This window comes from Salvelinus alpinus, chromosome 10 (assembly GCF_045679555.1).
Source record: "Salvelinus alpinus chromosome 10, SLU_Salpinus.1, whole genome shotgun sequence".
In the NCBI taxonomy this organism is placed as follows: Eukaryota; Metazoa; Chordata; class Actinopteri; order Salmoniformes; family Salmonidae; genus Salvelinus; species Salvelinus alpinus.
The window spans coordinates 58,194,620-58,215,630 of NC_092095.1; the positions used below are offsets into that span (position 1 = coordinate 58,194,620).

Sequence of the window (21,011 nt, forward strand, 5' to 3'; positions counted from 1 at the left end):
TGTGATGTTTCAGCGGAGCGGTGAGTGTGTAATTGTGCACTACTTACGCATTCAGGCGGTCTGCAATACTTTGCCACGCTTTTTCTCTTTGCTTTATCACTGTGGCGGTGTTGCCTTTCTTCTTAATTATATCTTTTACCTCCTCGTATGCCTCCATGAGGATTTGTTCTTCCGACGGGGAAAAGTACGCGGCTCTAGTTGCCATGGTAAATCAGTTAATCTGTGATCTGTGGCGGGGTCTATTTGAGTGAGCCGTGAGCGCGCACCTATCCAGGATTGGTTTCACCTGGCTTAATGAATCCGTGTCTGCTCATCCTGGCTTGGTCTTTGTGCAACCAATTAAGCCTGGACGCACATGTTTTGGCTTCATTGAGCTCAGCTGAGTCATTTATCCCGGATGTCTTAATTCTACTTTTGTGCAACAGGCCCCTGAACCGATAAGGTGAAAAATCTGTCGATGTACCCTTGAGCAAGGTACTTAACCCTAATTTGCCCCTGGAATGCGGTACTACTGGCTGACCCTGTAAAACAACACATTTCTTTGCACCTGTCACAATAATAATAATATTAATAATGTGCTACTCCATTATACCTGCGCAGTTTGCGCAGTGAAGATGCCCTTCACTTCAGTACAGGCAATAGAAAATGCTCTGCAACTGCGCAGGATGTGTGACCAACCCCCATTGGACCAACCATATGTGCTGTATCCGCGAACAACGAGGCTGAACATTGTGGATAAAAATAAAAACAAGGAGAATGGGGAAGAAACAGAAAAAGTCAGGCGATGACAGGTACACGATAGTGTGGCCCGTGTGTCATACGATTTGAGAAAGTTGTGATGTATGCAACAGACTTCTATGAATATAGCTAGCTAACGCTAGTCGTACAGGCTGAGCTGGCTAGCATTAGCATGATACTGAAGCCATGAGCTTCATGTGGCGGCAGGTTGCTTTGGCTAGGCCTCCCGTCTCGGGCTTATTAATAAGCTAACGCTATCCTCGCGCACTTATTTTCTACCTTTCATATTGACAATGAATTAACCAATTTCTATCTCGTATAAACATACTTGATGCTGAACAACAGAGACACGAAACCGATTTTTCTCGCTATTAGCTAGCATATGTTATGCAGCTACATTGGCATCCTACTACCAGCTAGCTAGCCAGGCTCCATGCAGTCACATAATGAAGTTAATTTCCATTAGCTTGTGAGCTATCTAACTTAGCTAGCTTGCTCGCCCACTAATAGGGAAACGCAGATAACTAGCTATATATGATGCAATTCTAGGAGGACATTGTCAGCGAACTATTGCTGAATCTTTGAGTCACTGACAGCACAAGTGAGGACCTCCAGCCTGGCTATGCCCCATGCCTGCAACAGCATCTATTTTCATTGTGCTGTCAGAAAGGGCCCTCATTCATTGTCCCAACTGTCGCCTCTATGGCTTGAGTATCCATCCAATGGCTGTGTCCCCGTGTGAGTAAACATGGTCATTTGCGATTGATACCCCAGAGATTTGTTGGGGGGGGGGGGGCTTCAGAATAAAGCAGAATACTGATCTCAATGGCTAGAATATATATACTATTTCCATTGCCAAGTATTAGGCATTACGACCAAAAGTCTTAACCAATGTTGTTGTTCATAAATTATGATACATTCCTGAATAGAGATGTCAATTGACACTGACTCATGTCTCATTATGACAAAGCCCTACAATGGATGCTTGTCTGCCAAGTGCACAAATTTACACTCGCTCCTTGTAGTAGGCACTCTTATCCACCCTTTGTAAGTCATGACCAGGTGTCTGCTTTTGACTGTGGGAATGAGCCTTGACAGATAATAGACAGAGAGACAGTAGGCTAAGTGTCGCTGGCTTGGTGGCGGCAGCTGCCATTTAAGTTGATTATTGAGGGATATATATTGACTGACCTGCCGTGATGGTGAGCTCTCACTCCTTGTACTGTATACTGCTGATCTGCAGCCTGCTCCTGCTCCAGTCAACTCTGCTGTGAGGTCAAGACGATACCAGGCCAGGGCTAAAGATGATGCTGAACAGCAATGGCGGAAGGATATTAAAGATTGATTAACTATGGTCCTCTCTGTTCCCCATAACCAACAACTATTACAGGTCTGGTCCAGAAACAACCACTAGCCCCTAACCCTAAAGGCACTTGTATATAAGCAATATTCATAGTAGTTATTACAGGTAAATAAGTGAAAGGAATAACATTGATAGAACAGGATAACTCCATCAACATTCTGTCTATCAGCTGCTTCTTCATGATTTTATTACCCAGAGGCAAAGGCGTGTGCACTGTGCACCCTGTGTGTTTTACCCGGGGTTGGCCCCTGTTCATTCTAACATAGAGGTGCTTTCCACTGCTGATGCAACAGGCATGCAAGGAGGCTAGCCTCACCCTCTGTATAAAGTCTGAGGCTGAGCAGACGTAGGGCTTTTAGTCTCAAAGATCCATGTGCTGCTACAGGTAAGGTTATTGTGGTTGGATTGTGGATGGTTAGTAGTTGAGATGATCATTAGGTTCATAATGGTCATTACAGGTTAGGGACTGAAGTTGTTTGTCTTTCATGTTTGGTTTTCATCTTCACCCGTCTGACATAAGACGGAAGGTCTAGAATTAGTTATTGCATTTTCTGGACTGAAGGCGTAACAGTGTCAAGTGTGCAGCTGCCATTCAGGTGGAGGTGTTGTTCTTGTTGGATGCACACGTCCCACTGTCAGGGTTGATTTGTGGCCACCAGCGAGTCATTTTAGGACCGCAGTAAAGCCTTCAAATCTGTCAACGTTTTCTGTTGACAGACTTTTTAGTGTCCTGTGACTGCTTGGGTCTGTCTTTGTCGGACTGACTGACTGGGTCTGTCTTTGTCGGACTGACTGACTGACTGGGTCTGTCTTTGTCGGACTGACTGACTGACTGGGTCTGTCTTTGTCGGACTGACTGACTGACTGGGTCTGTCTTTGTCGGACTGACTGACTGACTGGGTCTGTCTTTGTCGGACTGACTGACTGACTGGGTCTGTCTTTGTCGGACTGACTGACTGACTGGGTCTGTCTTTGTCGGACTGACTGACTGACTCGGTCTGTCTTTGTCGGACTGACTGACTGACTCGGTCTGTCTTTGTCGGACTGACTGACTGACTCGGTCTGTCTTTGTCGGACTGACTGACTGACTGGGTCTGTCTTTGTCGGACTGGGTATGAAAATCATATTTGTGTGAAATGTGCTAATTTGATCAAGGCTGCAAATATTTGAAATACCACACATTCATTGCTAGTTTGTATCATTTTGCTGCTAACATGGAACCCAAACCTGGCTACGCGCCTGCGCCATCGTGCATAAATGTATTTTGTCCCCCCACACCAAACGCGATCACGACACAAAGGTTAAAATATCAAAACAAACTCTGAACCAATTATATTAATTTGGGGACAGATCGAAAAGCATTAAACATTTAAACATTTAGCTAGCTAGCTTGCACTTGCTATCTAATTTGTCCTTTTTAGCTAGCTTGCTGTTGCTAGTCAATTTTTCCTGGGATGTAAACATTGAGTTGTTATTTTACCTGAAATGCACAAGGTTCTCTACTCCGCCAATTAATCCACACATAAAACGGTCAACCGAATCGTTTCTAGTCATCTCTCCTCCTTCCAGGCTTTTTCTTCTCTTGACTTTATATTGCGATTGGCAACTTTCATAAATTAGGTGCATTACCGCCACTGACCTCGTTCGTCTTTCAGTCACCCACGTGGGTATAACCAATGAGGAGATGGCACGTGGGTTCCTGCTTCTATAAACCAAGGAGGAGCTGGGAGAGGCAGGAGTTGCAGCGCGAACTGCGTCCCAAATAGAACTTACTTCTATTTTATCCCTTGACAACGCAGACGCTTGTTGGCGCGTGTGAGCAATGTTGGTGCAATAATTTACAAACATAGATTTCTACATTTATGTTGCATGCTCGCTCACGCGACGCGAGCGGTGTAGTCAGCCTGTAAGGCTGCATTTTTTTGTGACATAGCATATGGCAGAAATCTGCATGGAGAAGCATGTGGTTCCCAGATATGCTTGATAATGCTGTCTTTTACCATGTGTAATGTGCATCATATGTGATTTGCATGACTTTGTTTCAGTGCCAAAGACGATGGCATCGACCTTGACGCCCTAGCAGCAGAAATCGAAGGAGTGGGAGCCTCCAAGGAGCAAGGGAAAGGAAAGGCCAAGAAGAAGAAAGACAAAAAGAAAGACGATTTTGAGTAAGTCTTTATTTCTCTCTCTTCGACAGTAATGAACGCTCCATTTTAAAATAACTAAGGAAATAAGAACCAACTGCTGGATGGAAATATTTCTAAACTTGCCTTGGACTTTGCAGCCTACTGTGTATTGATCATAATGATTTTATCTTTAACAGTGAAGACGACATCCTGAAGGAGCTGGAGGAACTGTGTCTTGAAACCACAGGAGCTAAAGGCAGCAAGGTGAAGTGTAGCCATAGGCTAATCTTCATATGTAATGACCTAATACCAGGCGATAGCCCAATGCTAATCTGCATATGTAATGATCCTATACCAGGTTATTGCCCAGTGCTAATCTGCATATATAATGACCCTATACTAGGCTATAACAGGGTTTCAGTAATAGCCGGCTTAAACAAATAAATTAGAAAAGCTGATCATGCATTTTAGCCTATTGACGGAAATACCAATTGATGTAAATACATTTGACCGTTCATGCTTATTCTTTCTATGGGTTAATTAGCATAATTTAGTGTATATTCGTTATGTATCTTCTTAATCACATGTGCACAGCATACAGATACTGAGCCTTTAACCAGGAAAATCTGTCAGACAGAGCTTTTATAAGCCCAATCATTGCACAACAATTGTAAATGCAATCGTGTGTTGAAAACATTTTTGTGGCCACGATTAAAAATACCTGCTATTTTTTTATTTCTCTTCTGGTAATTGAAGCGTGCTTCCCATTCGTCATTCAAATGCACAGGAAACGGAAGGCAGGCTTCACCAGGCTTCACACACCACTTTGCAATGAGCTGGAGGCAGTAAGCCTTTTGAAAACGTATAGCTACTTAATAGTTTGAAACCTCAACGTTTTACTACATATTATGAGGCGTGTTTTACCTTGCTTCAAAGTAGACTAGGCAGAATCCGACCATATCCGTGGAGGAAAATATGTTATACAGACTATAGACTATTTCTCTTATTTTCTATTGGTTATCAACTTTCTTTCATTGTCCGGTAGCCAAATGCACATTCCCGCCTACTGCCTTGTGCACATTGCTGACTTAATAATCTTAAAAAATCTTTTTTTTTTAAACACTTAAGCTAAATGTTCTGATCTGTTGCGTCCGACTCGTTGCTTTTTAAAGTATGTTTTATGTATCCGAGGCATACTGGTTGTATGAATTTGGGATCTATCGTTCTACAACTGTCCCAGAGTCTGTTTGGGCTCTTTCTATCTCAACAAACTGTACAATAGAATAGGTCAACTTCTCTACGATGGGGGGTAGTAGATTGACAGGCTCATGCACAGTGATAAGGCTAGGGGATGCTAAGGTTTCGCTAAGTAAATTTAATTAAATTTCCAAAATGATATAGCCTAATTAGCCTAATCCTGTCTATACAGAAAGAAATAAAATCATTCAAAATAGGCTACTAAGCATGATTTGGCCACAGAGGATCATTAGCTTCCCCTAGACTTAAAAAATTAAATAAGTTGTGGATTGTTTTAAATCCCGTTGCCTACAGTTGGAAGGAAAGGCAGTGCGCGGAATTTGGGCAGCACACGTGGCAAATGCCAACTAGATTATTGTTGAGTTATGACTGTCAATGAAAAGAGGCCCAGCCAGGCACGTCGGAATATTTCGAAATTCAATCATGGGAAAACATAGTTTGGAAAGAAGCATGGCTAATGCTGTAAAGAGAAGACAATGAAAAGACTCTTATCTGTAAATTCTCAACTCAATTGAGCGTACAACCGTAGGCCCGTAGCCTATCTTATTGGCACCAGCAGAGAGCATCGGCCATATCCCCGTTGAGTGCGCTTTGCTCATATTCACTCTTTATCATTGTCGTGTCAGTGTCACTTAAAAGTTTGTTTTTGGACTATAATTTCCTCCTCCAGTTTAGATGGACGTCATATTCGGTCACCCCTTCTGGTAGACCTATTATATGGACAACGTGGTTTCATTGGTCTGTTTGTCAGTGTCAGCAGAGTAGGCTACCCTGTCATTTGTCATTTCAAAAAATTCTGCTAATGTCTGCAGTCATATAAAGTGTAATAGAATTGCATGAAATGTGTTTTTATAAAAGGCCCAAAAAAATTACGCGCACAGAAAGAAAAAAGGTATCTGATATAGCCTAGGCCTCTACGCTATACGCGCTCCGCCACGCATTGAACAGTCTTTTTTGCGGACAGTGATTGAGTTATATTATTAATCAAAATGTTGACTGTCCGATTTACTCCTTAAGAATAGTACGTTATCTTACATAAATCTGCTAATGCGATGATTCATGGAATGCTTTATTATAAAGGTGCATTTTTCCTGGGAAAAATAGCTTCCCCAAACTTGAAACTCGCCGCCTATTTTTGCTGTTCGTCACTCGTCTTGTTGGCTGAGGAAAAGTTCATGTAGACAGTTATTCTAACATCTTCAAAGTGCGCGGTAAGAAGGACACTGGTCACTGCATCCTGGACTTGTTCTGTTAAAATTAATTACCATCATCTACATGTGATGACTGTTATTCTGAGCACGTGGGTGGACGCCTAGTCAGGGTATGCACACAATGCATAGTCCTATGGGTCCAGTCATGTCTGGCGCCACATTTTCTAACCGGAAACCCTGGGCTAATAGCCCAATGCTAATCTGCTTATGTAATGACCCTGCACCAGGCTATAGCCAAATGCTAATATGCATATGTAATGACCCTGTCTGGCAAAGCACATGCTTCTATGGAGTACTCATCACTTCCGCAATCCACAGAAACCAGACGCCACAGACGAGCCGGAGAGTGCCGCCGAGCCCCCACCGCCCACCAAAGCGGAGAAGAAGAAGACGCGCAAGGGCAAGCGAGCCAGCCTGGAGGATGACGACGGGGACGACGAAGAGGTTTCGGGTACGGGTGACGTGGAAAACGAAGACAAGCAGAAGGACAAGAAGACGTCTGCTGCCCCCGCTGCTGCTGCTGCTGGCTCAGACTCTGAGGACGACGCCTCACGGACCCGGAGAAAACCCAAGGCAGGGAAGAAGGGAGGCCGCAAGGAGGCCTCGGACGAGGAAGAGGAGGATGACGATGGAGGTGCGAGGAAAGGAGAGGGGGGAGGGGAGGATGATTCAGATGATGACGACTCGGTGGATGCGTCGCAGGCCGGAAAGAAAGGCAAGAAGAAGAAGGGCAAAGCCAAGGCAGACAGTGAAGAAGAGGAAGAGGAGGAGGGAACCTTCAAGATGAAGACGGCAGCTCAGAAGAAGGCAGAGAAGAAGGAGAGAGACCGCAAGAAGAAAGAGGAGGACAGGGCTAAGCTGAAGAAGCAGAAGGAGAAGGAGGAGGAGAAAGAGGGGAGTATTGAGGTTGCAGCAGTGCCTAAGAAAGAGAAAGAGGTAGTGAAGAAGAGTGAGCCAGCGGTGGCCCCAGCAGCGGCCCCAACCCCAGCAGCAGCCCCAGCAGCAGAGACGGAGGCAGCAGCAGAGATTGAAGATCAGGAAGGGGCTGATCCTCAAGGAGAGGGTGAGATTTACAATTGGTTTATATTGTATCCATTCCACAGTCTAAACGGCAACACTTTACAATTAGTTGCCCATATGCCATGTAGGAACTACTTTCGTTTTAAGAATGTGTAAATGCTTATCTGTACCCATTAGCTGCCGATGAGGTGCTTGAAGCAATTAATGGTAAGGGAAGGAAACAAACAGATTTCTGCTTCAAGGTAGCTTGTTACATGCCTTAATTTTGCTGGACCCCAGGATGAGCAGCTAATGGGGATCCATAATACATACTAATACACGTGTTAATGTGTAGTTGCATGCAGTTACAATAGTAGAAGTCTACTCATCTTAATTCTGTACCCATTAGCTGCCGATGCGGTGGTGGAAACAATGAATGAACCCAATGGTAATGTTTTCAAAGTAGTTAAAAGTGGCGTTACTGTGTAGTTACATGCAATTAGTCCAAAATGTAGAAATGACTTGCATAGTTACTGTGCTGTGACTGATTTCTGTCGGGGGTTTTGTGCTACTTCAGAAGAGGAAGGGGGAGACAAGAAGGGCAAGAAAGACAAGAAGAAGAAGAAGGGGGACAAGGAGAAGGAGAAAGAGGAGAAGAAGAAGGGACCCAGCAAGGCCACAGTGAAGGCCATGCAGGAGGCTCTGGCTCACATGAAGGAGGAAGAGGAGCGCGCCAAGAAGGAGGAAGAAGAGAACCTGCGTCGCCTGGAAGAGCAGGAGGCTCAGAGACTGGAGCAGGTTAAGCACACACACATATACACACACACACACACACACACACACACACACACACACACACACACACACACACACACTGACCTCTTACCAACTGACATCTTCAATGTAACACCTACAGGAGCGTCTGGAACAGGAGCGCAAGGAGAAGAAGAAACAGAAGGAGAAAGAGAGGAAGGAGAGGCTGAAGAAGGAGGGCAAACTGCTGACCAAAGCCCAGAAAGAGGCCCGGGCCAGGGCTGAGGCCACACTTGAACTCCTGAAGGCCCAGGGTATTGAAGTGCCATCCAAAGACGACTCGGTGCCAAAGAAGAAGCCAGTGTACGGAGACAAGAGGAAAAAGAAGCCCCAACAAGCACAGACCCCTGAAGGTAACACCCTCTTCCAATCCACATCAACATGTCCAACTGCAAAATCATCTATCTATTTGTTTGTGCCTCATCCCTCATTCCTCCTCTTCCCCGGTCAGAGATCTCAGAGGTCATGTCACCCACGTCGGAGACGGCAGAGCCAATCATCTCACCGATGGCGGTGGAAACTCCTGAAGTAGCAGCAGGTAAAATGGACCATAGATCTTGGAGACGGAGCCTGCCTTAATGTCCTCCGGTTGTCCAGATCTGGGTGTAACGCCAGACAACTTTCATTGCCTCAGTCACATTTTGTGTCATGTCTTCTTGTCCCTCCCCCCAGAGGTTGAGCAGAAAGCTGAGTCTGCAGTTGATGACTGGGAGGCTATCGCTGAGACCATCGATCAGGACAAAGGTAAGACAGGACAGACTTTAGGTTTTAGCAATATGGCACTCTCCCAAAGGCTTGGTGGAATTTTCTCCGCGCTTACACCTCACATAACGTCTCTTCTCCCTCTACAGAGCTGAAGACGGTCCACATTGAGGTGAAGCCAGAGACGCCAAATCAGCCCCAACAGAAACCCTCGTCACAGCCGGAGGAAGAGGAGGACGATGAGGAAGAGGAAGATGAGGAAGAGGATGACGAAGAGGAGGAGAGTGAGGAGGAGGAGGAGAAGGAGAGTCAGCCTCACACACCGCAGCAGGCCCCAGCCACTAAGAGGAAGGGAGGGAAGGAGAGCTCAGAGTCCAGTAGTGACAGCGACTCCGATGACGATCGCACTAAAGAGGAGCGGATCTACAACAAGGCCAAGAAGCGTATTGAGGTAGTCTCACACACATACACACACACACACACACACACACACACACACACACACACACACACACACACACACACACACACACACACACACACACACATCCCGTCAACATTGTTAAACGGTAGAGAAGTCTAATGTTGTTCTCTCTGTGCTCCTCCTGTGTAGAAACGGCGAGCAGAGAACATAAAGAACATAAACCTGGACAAGCTCCGCTCCCCCGTCGTCTGTGTACTGGGCCACGTAGACACAGGCAAGACCAAGATCCTGGACAAGCTGAGGCATACACACGTACAGGACGGAGAGGCAGGAGGGATCACCCAACAGATCGGAGCCACTAACGTACCGCTGGAGGCCATCGTAGAGCAGACCAAGATGGTGAAGAACGTGAGTACTGCTGCGCCTCTCCCTTCAGCTCAGACCCAGTCATACACTGAACAGTGACCGTACACTGAGTGTACAAAACATTAGGAACACCTTCCTAATATTAAGTTGTACCCCCTTTTGCCCTCAGAACAGTCTCAATTCGTCGTGGCATGGACTCTACAAGGTGTCAAAAGTGTTCCACAGGGATGCTGGCCCATGTTGACTCCTATGCTTCACAGTTGTCAAGTTGGCTATATGGCCTTTGGGTGGTGGACCATTCTTGATACACACGGGAAACTGTTGAACGTGAAAAACACAGCAGCGTTGCAGTTCTTGACACACTCAAACCGGTGCGCCTGACACCTACTACCATGCCCCGTTCAAAGGCACTTAAATCTTTTGTCTTTCCCATTCACCCTCTGAATGGCACACATACACAATCCATGTCTCAATTGTCTCAATGCTTAAAAATCCTTCTTTAAACTGTCTCCTCCCCTTCATCTACACTGATTGAATTGGATTTAACATGTGACATATATAAGGGATCATAGCTTTCACCTGGATTCACCTGGTCAGTCTGTCATGGAAAGAGCAGGTGTTCCGAATGTTTTGTACACTCAGTGTATGTAGGGGATTGGATTTGAATAGATAGTTGGTGTTTAATGGCTCTTTAATCATTTCATTGTTTCCTCTTCAGTTCAACAACGAGGCCATTAAAATCCCAGGAATGCTGATCATCGACACCCCAGGCCACGAGTCTTTCAGGTAAACCCTCATTCAGGAAAATGTGTGTCCACTGCCCTAAATGTGTTGGTCTGACTGCATCTCGCTCCATCTCTCTGTGTGTCCAGTAACCTGAGGAACCGGGGCAGCTCTCTGTGTGACATAGCCATCCTGGTGGTGGACATCATGCACGGCCTGGAGCCTCAGACCCTGGAGTCCATCAACCTGCTCAAGGAGAAGAAGTGTCCCTTCATTGTAGCACTTAACAAGGTCAGTCTGTCTGGTCAGACATGCTCATAGCTTACCTCTGGGATAGATGTCTAGTAGAGGACTTGCATGTATTAAAGCAGGGGTGTCAAACATACGGCCCGCGGGCCGGAACCGGCCCCCAAGGAGGTTCGATCAGGCCCGCAGGATAATTTGAAAGTGGAAAAAATGCATAAAAGACATGGAATTAATATTTTTAATTCGCTGCAATTCATGGATTATCCGCTAAGGGGCGCACTCTTTCCATCAGAGTAGAAGACAAGCCGCATCACTGAGACAGACTGAAAACAGCAGACGGTATCAATGCGCCATCTGCTGCTTGTTACGACGTTGTTAATACCTTGGTCTCTACCTCTCCGCTACACCCTCATTAGCCAAAATGTCGTTTCTCCAAACGGAGAAAAGTAGATAAGGAGTGTAGAATTTTCAAAGAAAAATGGACCACGTCCTATTTATTTACAGAGATGCACGGAAAACCTTCGTGCTTGGTGTGTTTGCAACAAGTTTCGGTATTTCGGTACCTTTAAAATGCTGCCTTAGATACTGTTTGCATTGAAAGAATACAGCTCTGTGAAGATGAATCCTTACTGTGGTGATTTAAAAAATGTGCACTTTAATGTTAGTCAGCAGCTTCAAAACAAAAGTTGTGTGATGGAATTCTACTGTTCATACAACTCCATAAATTTTCAGTATGTATTGTATGTGTATGTATGTTTCATGTATGAAGTTTACAGATTTACAGGACAGGCGAACACTTTCTTCATTACACATTTAAAATCACTCTCCTTAGTTTGTAAGGTGTACGCAGGGATTACATTTAGATTTTATATGCGTATGTGTAAGTGGTTTAAAAATTCCTTTCTTTAAAAGTCTCATTTAATCTTAAAGTGCATTACTATATTTTTCAGTACCAATTAAAGTTTTGTGCCTTTGTACAATCAGTGGGATCAGTTGCAATGCATATTTGTGAATGATAAAAGTAAATTGCACATTTGTCTAAGGAAATATGAGGTGTTTCATGAAATGTTTTGTAAAAGGATAGTTCATTAAATTTCAATATTTTCCTAATGTTCTTGTGCTTCTTTACACCAAAACAAAGGAAAGACATGATATTTTGGTTATTTATAGCAGAGTATGGTATAATTTTAATGGTCCGGCCCACTTGACATCTCCCTAGGCCGTATGTGGCCCACGATGCGAAATGAGTTTGACACCCCTGTATTAAAGGCACTCAATGGCCCACAATTCACTGGGAATAAAGCTACCAGGTTACAATAGCTTGCGGAAGTCTTTTTTTTGCACTAGTAGTTAATTGGTTCCCCATCCATGTGACATGATGTGTATTTTTGTCCCTTCTATTCGTTCCATTTCTATGTCTTCTCCAGATTGACCGTCTGTACGACTGGAAGAAGAGTCCGGACACAGACGTGGTGGCCACACTGAAGAAGCAGAAGAAGAACACCAAGGATGAGTTTGACGAGAGGGCCAAAGCTGTCATCGTGGAGTTCGCCCAGCAGGTCACTAACTATATGATAAAAGGAGGGGGAAAGAGTTTTGGAGTTGACAGCACTTTTCACTATTGCGATGCACCTATTGTGTGAACCCTGAGTGACCCTGCACCTTAGAGACTGCTGCCCAATGTACATAAACATGGAACACTAGTCACTTTAATGATGTTTACCTACTGTTTTACCCGCTTCATATGTATATACTGTATTCTAGTTGAGATTCATCAATAGAAAAGGTGTGTTATATAACTACTGCTGTACAAACCTTTTCTATTGATATACTGTCCATACTGTATACACACTATTATATGTGTATACATATATTTATATTCTGGTCTCTGACATTGCTCGTTCTGATATTTCTTCATTTCATTCGTATGTTGTTATTGTGTTAGACAGTACTTCACTTGTAGAGCTAGAAACATAAGCATTTCACTGCATCTTAACATCTACAATTCTGCGTATGCGACCAATGAACTTGGATTTGATTTAATGTCTGTCTTGTGTATTCGTACAGGGTCTGAACGCAGCCCTCTTCCATGAGAACAAGGACCCTAGGACCTTTGTGTCTCTGGTGCCCACGTCGGCCCACTCCGGGGACGGCATGGGCAACCTGATAGCTCTGCTGGTGGAGCTCACCCAGACCATGCTGGCACGACGCCTGGCACACTGCGACGAGCTCAGGGCGCAGGTCATGGAGGTGAGGGACAATTACTACATTACGGTCACAGTTTATGGGCCGTGTTGTTGTCAAGATTGCTGTTATTTTAGGGTCGTTTCCGTTACACCAGTCACACTACCGTTACATCAGTGTCATTACCGTTGCGTCAGTGTCACTACCGTTACGTCAGTGTCATTACCGTTGCGTCAGTGTCATTACCGTTGCGTCATCTAACACTTAATGTTGTATTAAACTCAACATGTGTCCCTGTCCATCCTCAGGTGAAAGCCCTGCCTGGTATGGGCACCACTATAGACGTGATCCTGATCAACGGGGTTCTCCGGGAGGGCATGACCATCATCGTCCCGGGGGTGGAGGGACCCATCGTCACCCAGATCAGGGGGCTGCTGCTGCCTCCACCCATGAAGGAGCTCAGGGTCAAGGTCTGGAGGAAATGTTTATGTTGGGCCTTTCTTTATTAAAGAGCACTTGTAGGAGCAGCAAACAGTTGTGACCTGGTTTCAACGGAATGTCATGCTGTCCATGACTTGGCTAGGGGTTAATCCTAACTTCCATTTCCATGTCTCATTTTCACTAAATAATTCACTGTCAATGGCAGACTAAGCGATACTTTGACGGTGGAAGTTAGAATTAGCAGCAGGTAGCCTAGCGGTTAGAGCATTGGGCCAGTAACCGAAAAGTCGCTGGTTCGAATACCCGAGCCGACAACGTGTAAAATCTGTCTGTGCCTTTGAGCAAGGGGCGCCGTACTACTATGGCTGACCCTGTAAAACAACACATTTTACTGCACCTATCTGGTGTATGTGACAATAAAACCTTTAAAAAAATATATTGTCCCCATAATGATGATCTGTGTGTAGTATGAAGGAATGATCTGAGCCCCTGTCCTCTTTAGAACCAGTAGGTAGTATTAATGAATGATCTGACCCCCTGTCCTCTTTAGAACCAGTAGGTAGTATTAATGAATGATCTGACCCCCTGTCCTCTTTAGAACCAGTAGGTAGTATTAATGAATGATCTGACCCCCTGTCCTCTTTAGAACCAGTAGGTAGTATTAATGAATGATCTGACCCCCTGTCCTCTTTAGAACCAGTAGGTAGTATTAATGAATGATCTGACCCCCTGTCCTCTTTAGAACCAGTAGGTAGTATTAATGAATGATCTGACCCCCTGTCCTCTTTAGAACCAGTAGGTAGTATTAATGAATGATCTGACCCCCTGTCCTCTTTAGAACCAGTAGGTAGTATTAATGAATGATCTGACCCCCTGTCCTCTTTAGAACCAGTAGGTAGTATTAATGAATGATCTGACCCCCTGTCCTCTTTAGAACCAGTAGGTAGTATTAATGAATGATCTGACCCCCTGTCCTCTTTAGAACCAGTAGGTAGTATTAATGAATGATCTGACCCCCTGTCCTCTTTAGAACCAGTAGGTAGTATTAATGAATGATCTGACCCCCTGTCCTCTTTAGAACCAGTAGGTAGTATTAATGAATGATCTGACCCCCTGTCCTCTTTAGAACCAGTAGGTAGTATTAATGAATGATCTGACCCCCTGTCCTCTTTAGAACCAGTAGGTAGTATTAATGAATGATCTGACCCCCTGTCCTCTTTAGAACCAGTAGGTAGTATTAATGAATGATCTGACCCCCTGTCCTCTTTAGAACCAGTAGGTAGTATTAATGAATGATCTGACCCCCTGTCCTCTTTAGAACCAGTAGGTAGTATTAATGAATGATCTGACCCCCTGTCCTCTTTAGAACCAGTAGGTAGTATTAATGAATGATCTGACCCCCTGTCCTCTTTAGAACCAGTAGGTAGTATTAATGAATGATCTGACCCCCTGTCCTCTTTAGAACCAGTAGGTAGTATTAATGAATGATCTGACCCCCTGTCCTCTTTAGAACCAGTAGGTAGTATTAATGAATGATCTGACCCCCTGTCCTCTTTAGAACCAGTAGGTAGTATTAATGAATGATCTGACCCCCTGTCCTCTTTAGAACCAGTAGGTAGTATTAATGAATGATCTGACCCCCTGTCCTCTTTAGAACCAGTAGGTAGTATTAATGAATGATCTGACCCCCTGTCCTCTTTAGAACCAGTAGGTAGTATTAATGAATGATCTGACCCCCTGTCCTCTTTAGAACCAGTAGGTAGTATTAATGAATGATCTGACCCCCTGTCCTCTTTAGAACCAGTAGGTAGTATTAATGAATGATCTGACCCCCTGTCCTCTTTAGAACCAGTAGGTAGTATTAATGAATGATCTGACCCCCTGTCCTCTTTAGAACCAGTAGGTAGTATTAATGAATGATCTGACCCCCTGTCCTCTTTAGAACCAGTAGGTAGTATTAATGAATGATCTGACCCCCTGTCCTCTTTAGAACCAGTAGGTAGTATTAATGAATGATCTGACCCCCTGTCCTCTTTAGAACCAGTAGGTAGTATTAATGAATGATCTGACCCCCTGTCCTCTTTAGAACCAGTAGGTAGTATTAATGAATGATCTGACCCCCTGTCCTCTTTAGAACCAGTAGGTAGTATTAATGAATGATCTGACCCCCTGTCCTCTTTAGAACCAGTAGGTAGTATTAATGAATGATCTGACCCCCTGTCCTCTTTAGAACCAGTAGGTAGTATTAATGAATGATCTGACCCCCTGTCCTCTTTAGAACCAGTAGGTAGTATTAATGAATGATCTGACCCCCTGTCCTCTTTAGAACCAGTAGGTAGTATTAATGAATGATCTGACCCCCTGTCCTCTTTAGAACCAGTATGAGAAGCATAAGGAGGTGTGTACGGCCCAGGGAGTGAAGATCCTGGGGAAAGACCTGGAGAAGACCCTGGCAGGGCTCCCCCTGCTGGTGGCCCACAAGGAGGATGAGGTGGCCGTGCTCAGGGTGAGACTGGCACATTTAAGCAGTAAGGCCCGGGGGGGTGTGGTATATGGCCAATGTACGGCTAAGGGCTGTTCTTATGCCCGACACAACACAAATTGCCTGGATACAGCCCTAAGCCATGGTATATTGGCAATATACCAGAAACCCTTGAGGTGCCTTATTGCTATTATAAACTGGTTACCAACGTAATTAGAACAGTAAAAATAAATGTTTTGTCATACCCTGGGTATATGGTCTGATATACCACAGCTTTCGGCCAATCAGCATTCAGAGCTCGAACCACCCAGTTTATAATGTACTGTGCATCAGGGGTTCTTAAAAATGTTCAGCTCGAGACCCAAATGAGAAATTGACCCTGTGACCCAAATCGTCCTCCAACGACCCAAATTAAGAAGAAATAGTGTGGGATTATGGATGTATTCTCATTATTCGCAACCCACTTGGAACCCGACCCATAGTTGAAGAAACCCTTCTGTGTATGAAAACAGGGCTGTGTGTCAATAGTGTTAGACTGGATCCCTCTGCCACCTACGGCTACATGTCCATCTCTGAGTTAGTTACTAGTACACACACACACATGGTGTATTGAGATCCTCTGCGTTGTGATCCCCCTGCAGGATGAGCTGGTGCGGGAGCTGAAACAGACTCTGAACTCCATCAAGATGGAGGAGAAGGGTGTGTACGTCCAGGCCTCCACTCTCGGATCCCTGGAAGCCTTGCTCGAGTTTCTACGAGTGTCCAAAGTGCCTGTGAGTATCACTCACATATATACACACACACACACACACACCGTATCAAACTACAATATAGTTTTGAGATAACTAGTTTTGAGATAACGTGCTGTAATGTTCATGTTTTTCCGTCTCCTCCAACAGTACGCTGGCATCAACATCGGTCCAGTCCACAAGAAGGACGTGATGAAAGCTTCCACTATGCTGGAGCATGACCCACAGTGTGTGACCTCTTCTGTCTTCTCTCCTTTCTATACCCTGTCATACATTTGTTTGATTGGTTACTGTCTCAGCGTAATTAACCCTGTCTGTGTAAACTGGACAATAGAAAATCAATGCTGTTCTGTTGTAGGTATGCAACGATCCTGGCGTTTGATGTGAAGGTGGAGAGGGACTCTCAGGAGATGGCTGATAGTCTGGGGGTCAGGGTGTTCAGCGCTGAGATCATCTACCACCTGTTTGATGCCTTCACCAAGTACAGAGAGGACTACAAGAAGGCCAAGCAGGACGAGTTCAAGTTTGTGAACACACACACACACACACTACATGATACAACCATAACTTTGTTTTGCTGTCATAGGCCATAGCACAAGTGATCCACACTCAGCCCATTGGAAGGCTACACCTGTCCTGCCTTGGCTAGGTTTCCAGACAGGACAGTAGGTGTGGGTTATGCCTGGGCTAGGTTTCCAGACAGGACAGTAGGTGTGGGGTATGCCTGGGCTAGGTTTCCAGACAGGACAGTAGGCGTAGGGTATGCCTGGGCTAGGTTTCCAGACAGAACAGTAGGTGTGGGTTATGCCTGGGCTAGGTTTCCAGACAGGACAGTAGGCGTGGGGTATGCCTGGGCTAGGTTTCCAGACAACAGTAGGTGTGGGTTATGCCTGGGCTAGGTTTCCAGACAGGACAGTAGGCGTGGGGTATGCCTGGGCTAGGTTTCCAGACAGAACAGTAGGTATGAGGTATGCCTGGGCTAGGTTTCTAGACAGGACAGTAGGCGTGGGGTATGCCTGGGCTAGGTTTCCAGACAGGACAGTAGGCGTAGGGTATGCCTGGGCTAGGTTTCCAGACAGGACAGTAGGCGTAGGGTATGCCTGGGCTAGGTTTCCAGACAGAACAGTAGGCGTGGGTTATGCCTGGGCTAGGTTTCCAGACAGGACAGTAGGCGTGGGGTATGCCTGGGCTAGGTTTCCAGACAGGACAGTAGGCGTAGGGTATGCCTGGGCTAGGTTTCCAGACAGGACAGTAGGCGTGGGGTATGCCTGGGCTAGGTTTCCAGACAGGACAGTAGGCGTAGGGTATGCCTGGGCTAGGTTTCCAGACAGAACAGTAGGTGTAGGTTATGCCTGGGCTAGGTTTCCAGACAGAACAGTAGGTGTGGGTTATGCCTGGGCTAGGTTTCCAGACAGGACAGTAGGCGTAGGGTATGCCTGGGCTAGGTTTCCAGACAGGACAGTAGGCGTGGGGTATGCCTGGGCTAGGTTTCCAGACAGGACAGTAGGTGTGGGTTATGCCTGGGCTAGGTTTCCAGACAGGACAGTAGGTGTGGGTTATGCCTGGGCTAGGTTTCCAGACAGGACAGTAGGTGTGGGTTATGCCTGGGCTAGGTTTCCAGACAACAGTAGGTGTGGGTTATGCCTGGGCTAGGTTTCCAGACAGGACAGTAGGCGTAGGGTATGCCTGGGCTAGGTTTCCAGACAGGACAGTAGGCGTGGGGTATGCCTGGGCTAGGTTTCCAGACAGGACAGTAGGTGTGGGTTATGCCTGGGCTAGGTTTCCAGACAGGACAGTAGGTGTGGGTTATGCCTGGGCTAGGTTTCCAGACAGGACAGTAGGTGTGGGTTATGCCTGGGCTAGGTTTCCAGACAGGACAGTAGGCGTGGGGTATGCCTGGGCTAGGTTTCCAGACAGAACAGTAGGTGTTGGTTATGCCTGGGCTAGGTTTCCAGACAGGACAGTAGGCGTGGGGTATGCCTGGGCTAGGCTTCCAGACAGGACAGTAGGTTTGTGGTGTAGTAACAGTCGTTTTCTCTGTCATTCTCCACAGACACATTGCTGTGTTCCCCACTAAGCTGAAGATCCTGCCTCAGTTCATCTTCAACTCTAGAGACCCCATAGTCATGGGAGTCAACGTGGAGGCTGGGGTCCTCAGACAGGGAACCCCAATCTGTGTGCCCAGCAAGGGGGTGAGTGTGTGTGTGTATATGTAGAGTAGAGTGCAGTGTGTGTTTGTGGGACCTGTTTCTATCTTGGTAGGACGTAGAAACAGGTGTAATAATATTATCTCACTGATTTCCTCCCTGTCAGTTTGTGGACATTGGCATCGTGACCAGCATTGAGATCAACCACAAGATGGTGGACAGTGCCAAGAAGGGCCAGGAGATCTGTATAAAGATCGAACCGATCCCCGGAGAGGCACCCAAGATGTTCGGCCGACACTTTGAGGCCACCGACATCCTCGTCAGCAAGGTACAGTCACAGAGAGGAGAAAGGCAACACTTTTCTTTGCAATGTTCAAATTACCGTGTGGTGGGTTTTCAGGTCAATACAGTGTATCAGATGTTGTAAGTACTCACTGTTACATTGTACTGACAGCAGGTACCCAAACTCTAACAACATTGGGCTCTGTACTAGAAGTAGTGGACCATAATGAGAATAGGGAGACTTAGGAGTTCTGAATGTGGTCTTTCCTTTGTTCTCCAGATCACCAGAGCGTCCATCGATGCCCTGAAGAACTGGTTCAGAGACGAGATGGGCAAATCTGACTGGCAGCTCATCATGGAGCTCAAGAAGACTTTTGAAATCATCTGAACGGAAGAACGGGCACACACCTTCATGTCTTCAGACGGCCGCAGCACACTTACACACAAACACACACACCACTGATCATGTGACACCTGATCAAAGACACACACACACACACACTTGTTCATCACACCCAAGTATGCATACATCCATAAATGGTGGGAGCAGTGCAGTGTCCCACTTTCCCCCTCTCCCCCATCCCCTCCCCTCTGGTGGGTGGGGGAGTGTATTTTTAGAGGGGAAACAGTGTTTTTCTGTGAGAAACCAAACTATTTCCTGCTGTTGTTAACAGTGACAGTTTAGACAGCATCGACACACACACTATTCCAACCTGCCTGTTGTTTGGAATCATCTTGAGTTTTGTTTTTCATTTTGCCTCTCACTCTCCACATCCGTCTGCTGCTGGAGTCCTGCCCCCTGTAATCACTCTGGTGTTCAGGCTGGGGTGAGACAGGAGAGGGGGCGTGTGGGAGTGAGGAACGCTGGGTCAGGCGTCACCGGAACCACAGATCTACAGAATTCAGCAAACTGGGTTTGACAAGTTTCCGTGGGTGCCATGTTGGCACCGGAAGTCGCAAGGAGAATGACATTCCACTGAGAATGCAAATGAGAACCTTATTGTTATGACACGTTGGTTGCCAACATGGAGGCTAGTTTGCTGAACTCTTTATATCTATCACGGATCAAGGGGAGCTGTGCGCCAAAGGCCTGAGCCAATTAGAAGAGGGGAGAGGGGAGGCATTCTTACCAGAAGTTTTAGACGTCTGAATAATACGACCTTGTCAGTGTTTTCTCTTTTCTTGAATGCAGTTATTTTATGGTCCTTTTAAAAAGCCCCTCCCTCTCTGACATCACCACCACCCATCACCAGCCCCCCTGTCAGCGCAGTTCGACTGGTGCTTACGGACGTTTTTTACCATGAATGAACTAGGTGACAAAATAGGCGGTCCCTCTCCTCTCTACTTGAGTTCAAAATGTAAAAGATAATAAAAAATCTACATCAATAAAGACATATTTATAGAAGTCGCAAACTCTACCCCCTCTGCCTTGTTGTATATTTTGGATAATGGTATGAATGGAATATGCATTGAATTCAATTCTATGAAAAATAAATATGAAGTGCTACTTCCCCTGGTTTCATATGTTGTTATTAGTGAGGTCGAGTTCCCCTGGTTTCATATGTTGTTATTAGTGAGGTCGAGTTCCCCTGGTTTCATATGCTGTTATTAGTGAGGTCGAGTTCCCCTGGTTTCATTAGCTGTTATTAGTGAGGTCGAGTTCCCCTGGTTTCATATGCTGTTATTAGTGAGGTCGAGTTCCCCTGGTTTCATATGCTGTTATTAGTGAGGTCGAGTTCCCCTGGTTTCATATGCTGT

General features: G+C 45.7%; 1 protein-coding gene across 4 annotated transcripts; it reads left to right on the forward strand.

Moving 5' to 3' along the window:
* Positions 1-421: 421 nt before the first annotated feature.
* Positions 422-20,764, forward strand: eif5b (eukaryotic translation initiation factor 5B). 4 transcript variants are annotated; one of them, XM_071329915.1, is made up of 24 exons: positions 422-791; positions 4,147-4,269; positions 4,425-4,491; positions 7,014-7,758; positions 7,893-7,922; positions 8,104-8,142; positions 8,272-8,492; positions 8,611-8,860; positions 8,959-9,045; positions 9,180-9,251; positions 9,359-9,660; positions 9,823-10,041; positions 10,718-10,785; positions 10,872-11,013; positions 12,396-12,527; positions 13,036-13,218; positions 13,461-13,622; positions 15,968-16,099; positions 16,717-16,848; positions 16,975-17,051; positions 17,183-17,347; positions 18,878-19,016; positions 19,138-19,299; positions 19,534-20,764. In XM_071329915.1, exons 1-24 carry the CDS (start codon positions 757-759, stop codon positions 19,639-19,641), a joined length of 3,792 nt encoding a protein of 1,263 aa, XP_071186016.1. In that variant the 5' UTR covers positions 422-756; the 3' UTR covers positions 19,642-20,764. The 4 variants fall into 4 exon arrangements, with proteins under 4 accessions (XP_071186016.1, XP_071186018.1, XP_071186017.1 ...); XM_071329917.1 differs by lacking the exon at positions 8,104-8,142; XM_071329916.1 differs by lacking the exon at positions 7,893-7,922.
* Positions 20,765-21,011: the final 247 nt, after the last annotated feature.

What these genes read in the sequence shown, in the direction of transcription:
- eif5b (XM_071329915.1), top strand. Translation starts at nt 757, where the DNA reads ATGGGGAAGAAACAGAAAAAGTCAGGCGATGACAG. An exon ending in TCATTGTAGCACTTAACAAG is followed by an intron (nt 11,014 to 12,395) that starts GTCAGTCTGTCT and finishes TGTCTTCTCCAG; the next exon opens with ATTGACCGTCTGTACGACTG. An exon ending in GCCAAGCAGGACGAGTTCAA is followed by an intron (nt 17,348 to 18,877) that starts GTTTGTGAACAC and finishes CATTCTCCACAG; the next exon opens with ACACATTGCTGTGTTCCCCA.